Here is an 11,115-nt window from a genome sequence, read left to right on the forward strand (position 1 = left end):
TTTGTCTTGCTCGTAATAGTTGGGTGTACTTGCATGCGGTCGTTTGCTAGCTAGCATTGACAAACCATTGACCGCAGTTAGTATTTGGCCGAATGCAAGTAAACAGAAATATTAAACCAATTCCGATGGTGAACGGAAGGAGACATTATGTTGTTTGTTCGCAGAGATTGAGTAACTCAGGTGTTGATCGTTTGTGGTGCAGATATGTTAGTGTAAGGGATATCAACTAGCCGAGTTGGCGGGAAGCTTCATACAGTAGTATCTGTAGGGCGAACTGCTCAGTTACACTAGCACTAAACTAACAGGTGGTAGGCTAGCACCCATGTGGTCTTCTGAAGAACCTGTGTTTGATGCACCCCATATGTTGAAAATTTCAATCAACAATTTTCCTTCGTTTGTACATGATTGTGCCGGTAAAATGAACGTTCGTGCATAAAGCGTTTTTATGTTATGTAACTGTTAATTTTCAATTTGATTTCAATGGGGTTCAGCCTCTGGGCTCAACACTGCTATCTGTTGGCACTGTGATATTATTACTTTTCCCTGTAATTAGTAAAGTAACTAATTACAGTGCTAAATTGGGTAACTTAATTACTACAATATATTATTAGACTACAATAATGTGCAAAATTTAAGTAATGTAACCTATTACATTTTAACCACCCAACTTGCCCAACACTGTCTGTTGGCCACCAGGGAAATGGATTTCTATAAAATAGAAATGGCCTCGTAGCAATATTTTATGTCTATAACATGCCGAAATTAACTGTCGTGCACATACTACTATAATGCATAACATGCTGTATGCTTTCAGCATCCCACCCATTTCAAAGGGTGTCCGGACGCCCAGGAATATTTTGAAGATGGGACATTCAAATGCCCGTGCTGTACTTATACAGCAAAGGTCGAATACAGTTTCAAGGTGCATATGGGCAACCACCTCACACATGCTGTGCATCATGGAGGTAGGACATTGCTTTTGGTGTTTTTACATCAGAATATTGTTGGAATGGAGTTGTTGATGTGTTCTTTTTCTGTGTCACAGGATACTATATCTGTAAATGTAATAGGCCATGCAGGTCAGCAGCACATTTTCACTGCCTGTACTGCAGCCAAACTGTTATCAGGAAGGGGCAGGCTTTGACGCATTTAAATAAATGTGTCAGCCAGCCACAGCACCTGACCTCCACCTCCCAAACGCCACTTCCTGCCTCCACCCTCCATCACCTGGCTTCCACTGCTCCTCCAGCCTCCTCCACCCTCCATCACCTGGCTTCCACCACTCCAACACCTCCTCCAGCCTCCTCCACCCTTCATCACCTGGCCTCCACTGCTCCAACACCACCTCCAGCCTCCTCCACCCTCCATCAACTGGCCTCCACTGCTCCTCCAGCCTCCTCCACCCTCCATCACCTGGCTTCCACCACTCCAACACCACCTCCAGCCTCCTCCACCCTCCATCACCTGGCTTCCACCACTCCAACACCACCTCCAGCCTCCTCCACCCTCCATCACCTGGCCTCCACTGCTTCAACACCACCTCCAGCCTCCTCCACCCTCCATCACCTGGCCTCCACTGCTTCAACACCACCTCCAGCCTCCTCCACCCTCCATCACCTGGCCTCCACTGCTCCAACACCACCTCCAGCCTCCTCCACCCTCCATCACCTGGCCTCCACTGCTCCACCACCACCTCCAGCCTCCTCCACCCTCCATCAACTGGCCTCCACTGCTCCTCCAGCCTCCTCCACCCTCCATCACCTGGCTTCCACCACTCCAACACCTCCTCCAGCCTCCTCCACCCTCCATCACCTGGCCTCCACTGCTCCAACACCACCTCCAGCCTCCTCCACCCTCCATAACCTGGCCTCCACTGCTCCAACACCACCTCCAGCCTCCTCCACCCTCCATCGGCCGACCTCCAATGTACCACTTAAAAGAAAGGAAAAAGTTATGTGTCCACATTGTGGTGTTGTTATAAATCGGAGGAACGTGAAGTTGCATATCCAAAGAAAGCATGCACCAACAGCAATGGACATAACATCTACTAAGCACTTAAAGGCACAGTGCCTTGACCACAATAACGGCATATTTGCCGTCATCAAATCCTTTTCTGGCCCCAACACTGCACTCCATGTTCAAAAAAAGACATGGGGGACGAATAGGAGCACCAGGTGTGAGCTGGATGTATGCAAGGTTAATGCTGAATTTGCTGCGAGATCAAATTGCAAGCATTTTGAATGTCCCCATATTCAATCCCTGCAGTACTGCCCACCAGCCAGGGATGATGACCCATCCCTTGAAGGGGATGTGCTGCAGGAGATGGTAAGGCAGAAGTGGTTTGGCAAGGAGAAGCAGGACCAGTGCTTGAAGCGGCAGAGAGAGGCCATAGTTGCAGGGACACCCCTGTCCTGCCAATTAACTATATGTACTCCTCCAACCAAAAAGTACATCTCAGTCTTTGAGCCTACTGTGTCTTATTACAGTCGGCTTGGTCGAGTCATTGTGACTTATGATTCAAAACAGCTGTCCTGGCACTGTCCCTGTGCTAAGCCCAGGCAGTCTTGCCTGCACAAAAACATCACCAAGTGGCACCTGTTCCAGGTCGAACCGAACAGTTTTCGCAAAACACGGAGTATGGAAGAGGAAGGAAGCCAGTTCCCTTGTGAGGTGGAAGGAATGGACGAAGAAGTTAATCCACCAGAGGGAAGGGCTGTGGAGAGAATGGTGCGCTACATTTACCACTCCAAAAAAATGCCTCCTGTTCTCACCAATGACGTGATCACCGATAATTTTCCAAAAACCTTTACACCAGCAAAAATATACTGTACGGAATGTATGACACCAACTCTTCTTGGAGAACCGGAACTAATAACAATAAAGGGGAAAATTGTTACTGTGACGGATGTAATTGAAGGTTTGTAAAATTTGAATCTAAGCGTCTTATTTCACACTGTCTTCTGCAAGGACTGTTTTTGTTCCTGTCCTATTTTCATTCATTTTCTTTCTTCTGGTTTTATCTATCTACTGACTAAAATGCCAATTATCCTTCATTTGTCTTCATCAGGCATTTCACTGTACCGGAAACGGTGCCATACGTGTGGAATGGTATACCGGTACCAGGAATGGTCAGAAGGCATATTCAATTTTGATGACCACACCCTGCTGTCTTTGCACCTATGTCTGTTTCTGCGCAATAATCTTCAGGTAAGCTGTGAAGTTTCTTTTTATCTTCCAATTAACTTGAGTGTAGGATGAGCGGTATTCCCACGTGCCATGGAATTTCTGGAATGTCATGAAATTTCAGTAAAGATTTTTCCAGTCATGGAAAGTCATGGAATTTCACCGTTTTGCATACAGTCATGGACTACCATGGAATTTTCCTAACAGTGCTGCAGCAAAATGTATACAGTATATTATGTTTAATATTTTTGTTTAGTCTACAATGTTTTTGAGTTCTAAAATGATTCTAGAAGGCTAGCCATCATGCATTAACCACAGACCTAAATGTACCAGTTGTGAAATGAAATATTTTTCTCAAATATATTATGAAGCCATGTGACTGGGAAAAACATGTTGCACCATTGCACATTTCTGACATTTAAGCCTACTTGAGTGTAAGTTCAGACTACCTCTGCGGGTAAACATTTATGTTTAGTTTTCATCCTTTTTTAACTTTGTCATTTCCTTTTACGGAAGTGTTCATGGAAATTCTGTGGTCATTGAAAAGTCATGGAATTTTAAATCAGACTTGGAGTGGGAACCCTGTCTATGTATTTGCACTGAAACCAGAATGACTGTTTTTTTTTAAAATATGAATCAATGGTTTAAATGTGCTTATGCTGATTTTCAGACCCATCAGGCAGTTAGTAGGGCCATTGAGGTTCTAGAGAGAACCTCTGGAAAGACTTACCCATCCAAAAATAAGATCCTGCAAGCCTACCTTGCATTTGAAGCTCTCACGGGTCATGAATACACATATGCCTGTGTGTCATGTGGCCATAACCCCACCAGTGTTGTGATGGATCTTCACAAGAAGGGTGTCTTCAGTATGCCTCGTAAGCCTAAGTCTTTCTGACTTAAGTCTTCCTTCCTATCCATAATTGTCACGTTTGTAATTTCCTACCCTTGTTTGAACCACCACCTTTTATTTCTCTAAGTGGGCAACATTGAGGAGCCACCTGAAGATTTTGATGGCGACGTAGACATTCAACAGTTTTGGGACATGGTGTGCTTAGAAATGATTTCTCGGGGGCTGGTGACTAGTGAGTATGAGGGCAATTCGCCCAATTCTATTTTATTCGTGAGAAGTTGAGGTGTACTGTTGGGTATGGAATTATGCACCGTGATATATCAACATCATTAATGCAAAAACTTGACCCTTTATTTTTTTCTTACTGGAAGACAACAAGGCAAATCCATTTGTTGTCAAGCCCAGTTATCATTTCTGGGCTCCGTGGATTGGGCCTTTTACCAGGAGGGGTGACAAGGTGCTCAATACAGAGTTTCAAAAGCGGCATACACCGCACAGTGCACAGGAGGAGGTGGAATTGACTGTGACTGAAGACCGCCTTACAGACGAGCTCCTGAAGCTTAAGGTCCTGATACCAAATTCTTGTTATTATGTGTGTCCATTTTAGTTAAAATTGGAAAAAAAATGTATCTAGAAGCCATGAGTTTTGCTTGCAAATTCATATGAAGGTGGTACCCGGATCTGATGACAGGGATGATTCAATTATCCTGTTTTGATACTATTGGTATAATGCTATATTCAACAAATCACGTATGTTCATTTTAGATGGAGGATGTGCGTTCCTTGTGTAGGCAGTGTGGCGTGGATAGCAAAGGGTCTCGCATGGACCTGATTTTGAGACTGCAGGGACAAATGAAGAACCGAGCATCTTATGACAAAATGTTCCAGCAAATCTGGGGGGCTTCTGGTAAGGTCACTTGCGTTAAGTGTTTTGAAATTTGTTTTGTTGATGAGGTGGAGGACCTGATTGACCCGAATGTAAGAAAAGTGTTAATTCAGAAAATGTACATGATGTCACCATGTTCATGTTGAAATACTTAAGTCCTTGACAATGGCCCAGATAGTTTTTTTTTTTTTTTTTTTTTTCCATTTCAAAAGCTAAATTGCAGCTTTGTACTGATGTTTTGTGTTGCCTGATATGCTACCCTTTACTTGGGTTTATCAACTATACTCTGCGGGAAATAACTGAAATGATTTGATTGAACTGCAATGATTTGATTTGGACCAGCTTGGTCCCTGCATAATGCCTCTTCTAAGTTGTTGTATGCCCTGTTTCCTCTGTCAGGTGGCTGGGCAGTAGTGACGTGCCCATGTTCGGTAGTATATGGAGTGAAGTTGCTTTCCATGAAGCATTTCCCAAATGTGACCCTGTATGACTTTGCACGAGGACTGGCAACTCATGCCAATGTCAGAGAGCTGGGAATTTTTAGACCACATCAGGGAAGGCTGCTGGAGCCTATGGCATCAAACATTGCCCTTGCCAGCTCAGGCCAGGCAAAAGTGAGTCTACCATGGCTAGCGCTTAGGAAGGAGGTCCCTGATGTTGATGGCCACCCCATTTCTGGATCGGCAGACCATTACGCATTGTATGATCGCTTCCATGAGGGCAACACCAAGGATGCCAGGGATGTCTTGCGGAGGGTGGATCTCGTGCCTGAGATTTGTGGCTGGGTGAATAGCCAGACGGCTGAGCAACTATTTTCTGACATGAGGAAGAATAACTATTTTTTAAACATGATGTCCCCTTCCTCACACATCTTCTTAATGAGAAATATATTGCACCACCGTAATACCATCAATAATTCGGCAACCATCCAGAAGATGAGAACGATGCTGGGTCCAGGAGTGGACATCCAGTTCAACACAAATGGCCAGACAGTGCTTGGTTTGTATCATATTATCATTCTGCTGGACACTTGGACACTAATTGTTACTGGCAACTGAATTTGCTTTATTGTTGATGTTTTGAAAACTTGTAGATTTTGGTCTTATATCAGTTTTCCCTCTTCTACCTACCTACCAGCTGAAACCACTGGGACCAGAGACCAGAGACCCACTCAGGAGCCTGCCTCGCCCACTCAGGAGCCTGCCTCGCCCACTCAGGAGCCTGCCTCGCCCACTCAGGAGCCCGCCTCGCCCACTCAGGAGCCCGCCTCGCCCACTCAGGAGCCTGCCTCGCCCACTCAGGAGCCTGCCTCGCCCACTCAGGAACCTGCCTCGCCTCCAAGTAAGCCTCCACCTTTCTATCCCCAGTGTCACACATCAGCACAGAATAGATGTTATAGAATAGTGTCATCTTTTGTACCAACTGACGTGTTTGTGTGACTTGGTAGGTTTTTGTGTCATCCCCACCAACTGAAACCTGTGGCCATATTTTGTAATAAGTAATGTGTTGTATTTTGCAACAGCTTGTGGTCCACACTGCGCTGACTCAACAGACCTCAGGAAAGTAAGGCCCTGCAGGCAGTCTTGGACACCTGGAGGCCGTCATCCTCTCCAAGACCAATTGGTACAAGGAAATATTAGCGGACTGCTGGCTTAATTTACAGAAGTTACTCTCAAAACACTATGTTCACTTCGTTTTCTCCTACTTTCAGTTAAGCTACATTCTGGATGAGAGTCGTCCCAGCCAGGAACTTGTTGTGAAAGATGGGCCAACATGCTTGACGAGGGAGAATTTCCTTACCTTGGGTCATAACAGGTCAATGGACTCAATGGTGAGTTGCACATTTGCTTAACAATCCAAAGCAAACGTGTGCATTTGTGCGTGCGTGTGTGTGTCGGAATTGTGTAAAACACTTTTACGTGATGTTCTGCTGTATGCCTGTGTAACAGGGATTTCAATGTTTTTTTCCTTTTGTATGGTTTGCGTTGTAGTCAGTAGTTGCTGTGTTTCTTTGTGTGAAGTGAACTTGTAGAATGAAAATGATCCTGTTGTGTTCCATTCTAGGTGGGAAATGCTTGCCTCCGTGTTGTGAAGGAGATGACTGAACACCAGGTATGTACTGTCATTTTTTGTGCGTTTTATTATTGCTTAAGACACCTTCAGTAACTTGCCTATTTTGATATGTGAAAGTACACGTTATCTGTCTGTAGGGAAAACATGTATTTGTTGTTGACCTCCACATCCCCCCAACGTGGCTCCATCCTCTGAATGCAGACCCTTATCGCGCCTTTCCAGTAAGAACCTACACACATTGCTCAAAGTGTACTCTGATCCTAAATATTCAAACTGACCAAACTGTTTTTCTTTAAGGTGGACGTCACCAGCATGGACGCAGTTATTGTCCCCTTGTGGACACCAGGCCATTTTTTGGTTTGTGTAAGTGAGGATTGCTTTGAAACCTAAAACAACTATGCTGTTGCGGGGGGGGGGGGTGTTTACGTGCACTCTGTCAACTCAATAATAAGGCTCTGATTTCTTAGGTGATGAAGCCTCTCCAGAACAGGCTTTTGTTCCTTGATTCATTTTATGCTCTACGAGAACAAGGTTTTGGACACAAGACCTACCAAAACATCCTCAGGTTACAATAGGACACAATAGGATGTTTGCTTTGGGCGGTCACGTTCCCCTGACTTGCCAGTGTTAAAGCAGTTACTACAATAGGCGGTCATGTTCCCCTGACTTGCCAGTGTTAAAGCAGTTACTACAATAGGCGGTCATGTTCCCCTGACTTGCCAGTGTTAAAGCAGTTACTACAATAGGCGGTCATGTTCCCCTGACTTGCCAGTGTTAAAGCAGTTACTACAATAGGCGGTCATGTTCCCCTGATTTGCCAAAGTTAAAGTAGTTACTAAGGAATTATGTTCCCCTGATTTGCCTAGTTTGTGTCTTGTTTGCAATCAATCCTGACAATTGTACACTGTTTAAAATAATTTTTACTAGGGCTGTGGCTAGAAACCTGATTCCTGGAATTGAGTGGACAGAGGAGACTGGCTGGGACATTGAGGTAATAATTACTGAGATAACCAGCACATCATGGCATGTACGTATAGGCTATTGCTGTTCATCTGACAATGTTTTGGCACAGGGTCTGCCGCAACAAGTCCAAGGTGTGGATTGTGGAGTGTTTATGGTGATGGTGAGTTAATATGGCCCATTAACATAATGTTCATAGCGTGTCATATGACTGGAAATATACATTATGGCTTATCATGCTACAGCAACTGCTGCTGCAAGCACGGCTTGCCAATGGTCGCGACCAACCGTAATTAATTTTTGTTCTCGCAGTACTCCTGGTATATCGCTATGGATGCGTCCTTTGATTTCACCATTGTAAGTACCATCTGTGTGCTAACTAATGTAAATAACATTATCATGATGCTATGTGGTTAACTTAATTGTAATGTTTTTCAGCTCGATATGCCTCACCATGCCTCACCATCTCCGGAGGTGGTGGTGCCAGCTTCTCATTGAGAACTATGAGATTGAAGGGTATGGTTCTTTCACTGCAATTGCAAAACAAATACAATTTCAACCAAAGGAAAGCAAATTAAGCTCTCTGTCTGTCTGTCTCTCTGTCTGTCTGTCTGTCTGTCTGTCTGTCTGTGTCTCTCTGTCTCTCTCTCTCCCTCTCTCTTTCTCTCTCTGTCTGTCTGTCTGTCTGTCTCTGTCTGTGCCTTGAAACTGTAGATATGGCAAAAGATTTTCGCATACTGAAGGCGCTGGAGAGTTCACGGAACTGACGCCCATATTCCGCGTGCCAAGGAAACGCCACCTTCCTCCAGAGGTAAGATGTTAGTGTTGCTAACTTGCTTAATATAGCCTATACTTCTTTGTTTGGGTCTTTTAGGCTTTTCTTGGACTGGCCAGTAAATGTGGGGTTAGAAAGACAGTGTTAGTCAGGGGTGCTTTTCATACACATGGCATTAACATCTTCTCTAATCATTATTTGTCAAGGAACATTCATACGACAAAAAAACACCATCTGCAGTGCCCGCAGCATCACCAACAGTGCCCGCAGCATCACCAACAGTAAAAAGTATGTGTTCTTGATCGCTTGGGTCATCATTTGGGTTGGCAGTTTGGCTATGAAGACTTATAATAGATGCTTTTCAAGAAACTGAATCGAAACTTTTTTTATAGTGTTGGATGCCACTCATGACAGCTGTGTGGAGGCAGTAGTTGGGTCGTACAAGCTGACCACCAAGTCCTTCCGGGCATTACAGAACCCTGGAGGGTGGCTGACGGATGAGGTAAAAGTTGTTTTTGTTTTCAATACTAATTTCTAATAACAGTGCTCTACAGATTACAACATTGCGACAAAATATTGAGTAACTACATAATGGCCATGGAAAATTGTAGGTCCCAAGTTCCAGTGGTTGCAGTTAAGAACCACTGCTCATCAGTGTACGGCCTACTTAGGGATATTAACATTGCTATTTGTAGCTTCTTGTAACCTATTCTACCGTTGCACTATCATAGTTTTTATTCATGAAGATTATAATGTTGGCAAATGTAAAATCGAGGGGTGTATCGAACCGTAGGTCATGAATCGTGATACAAACCGAATGGTGAGTTGAGTGTATCGTTAAAGCCCTAATCTGTGCAGAATATTTTCTCAGAAGCTTGTTAAGTGTGCCAAATGTGCAAAAACGTAAAAAATCAGCAGGGGGGCAAAAACATACCCACGGCACTTAGGCTTTGAAATACAAACTTAAATGTATTATTACAGGTAGGCCTATAATATTATTATTATTATTATTATTACACCTTTACACCGGGATCTTACACCACATACTAATAGTAATTAATTGTGTTGTTATACAGTATGTGCCCACATTATAAATTAAATTCTTGTAAACATGACCCCTGATTTGCTTTGTTTTAGGATGGGCCCATGGTGTTGAGGGACCTCCCCCGGGCAATGCAGTGGCTGCAGGGCAGCTGTCACCAACTGCGGGGGAGAGTACACGAGCCGCCTTTCCTGAAGCTAGACGAAGAGGACAAAGAAGAGGCAATCAAAAACCTTTACGAAAATGAGTTCTCAGGAGGAGTGTACATGGAGCCCTTTTCATTCCACTTTGAACACCCAGAAGACATGGAGGGCTTCCTCAGGGAGTGCCGGGACAATCAAAAGATGGTTGTATACGTACAGTCTTAGGACTCAGGAGAAAGGCCAGCTGTGGACTCAGGAGAAAGGCCAGCTGTGTGTGTCTGTGTGTGTGTGTGTGTGTGTGTGTGTGTGTGTGGAGGGGGGGGGTTATATCAGGGGCGCTGCCAGAAATTTTGGGGCCCATGAAAGATTCAAATTTTGGGGCCCCTTAAGGGCCCCTGTCAGTAACACCTCCCCCCCCATATATGGTATATATGTTCTCATAATTATAGAATCCCTACAAAGGATCAAATATTGCATCAACAGTTGGGTCCTTAATACCCAGTCTCTTTCTTGTCTCTTTTGTACAGGTGTCTTGAATATGTACAGTTTAATTGAAATGGGACCGAAACTTATCAGTTGGCAGGGGATCAAATACTTATTTTGCTCAATGAAATGGAAATAAATTAATATGTGTTCTTTACAGTTATTTTCTGGATTTTCTTTTTGATATTCTGTCTCTCCATACTAGAATACTTATTATCATGACATTTATTGACTGCTCGTGTCTTTGTTAGTAGGCAAACCAACAAAATCAGCAAAGGATCATATAGGCTAGTTATTGGACTTACTGTAGCCTATATACATTCTCTGTCATCTGTCACTGCCTTGCTCACATGTTTTGTAAAGGATTTTTTGACAAATGTTGCATTACAAGTAGCCCAAGTTACATTCAGGAGACCCAGAGAAGGTGGGGTCTGTTTCAAAGGTGGCGGTGTTCAATGTAGGCCTAACGTGCAGGGGGAAATCCTGGTGTGTGTTTATAACTTTTTTTTGTTTGAGATTTGATCGATGTAAATTGATTGAAACAACAACTTTATCTTATTTGCCATCCATTGGTCATTAATGGCTGGGGTTTTTTAAGTATCCATATCGACGACATCAAAGTGACTTTCGCAACAAGTATGATTTGACATTTAACCTAGTCCAAATGTGCTTTACAGCTAAACTCAATAGTACGCACAATCGTCGATTATTTGTTTAACT

At 43.9% G+C, this 11,115-nt stretch overlaps 2 protein-coding genes across 2 annotated transcripts; both read left to right on the forward strand.

Moving 5' to 3' along the window:
* Positions 1–1,677: 1,677 nt before the first annotated feature.
* On the forward strand, positions 1,678–7,397 carry LOC134442840 (uncharacterized). Its single transcript, XM_063192792.1, has 13 exons — positions 1,678–2,917; positions 3,068–3,207; positions 3,854–4,058; positions 4,161–4,265; positions 4,405–4,598; positions 4,799–4,940; positions 5,319–5,918; positions 6,057–6,260; positions 6,442–6,542; positions 6,631–6,750; positions 6,984–7,031; positions 7,130–7,213; positions 7,290–7,397. The coding sequence occupies exons 1-13, from the start codon at positions 1,954–1,956 to the stop codon at positions 7,380–7,382; spliced, it is 3,000 nt and encodes a 999-aa protein (XP_063048862.1). The 5' UTR covers positions 1,678–1,953; the 3' UTR covers positions 7,383–7,397.
* A 1,024-nt stretch (positions 7,398–8,421) lies between these two features.
* On the forward strand, positions 8,422–10,619 carry LOC134442842 (structural maintenance of chromosomes protein 5-like). Its single transcript, XM_063192794.1, has 5 exons — positions 8,422–8,468; positions 8,667–8,763; positions 8,934–9,015; positions 9,120–9,229; positions 9,865–10,619. Coding segments are annotated over exons 3-5 (384 nt in total). The 5' UTR covers positions 8,422–8,468; positions 8,667–8,763; positions 8,934–9,014; the 3' UTR covers positions 10,138–10,619.
* Positions 10,620–11,115: the final 496 nt, after the last annotated feature.

This window comes from Engraulis encrasicolus, unplaced genomic scaffold (assembly GCF_034702125.1).
Source record: "Engraulis encrasicolus isolate BLACKSEA-1 unplaced genomic scaffold, IST_EnEncr_1.0 scaffold_257_np1212, whole genome shotgun sequence".
In the NCBI taxonomy this organism is placed as follows: Eukaryota; Metazoa; Chordata; class Actinopteri; order Clupeiformes; family Engraulidae; genus Engraulis; species Engraulis encrasicolus.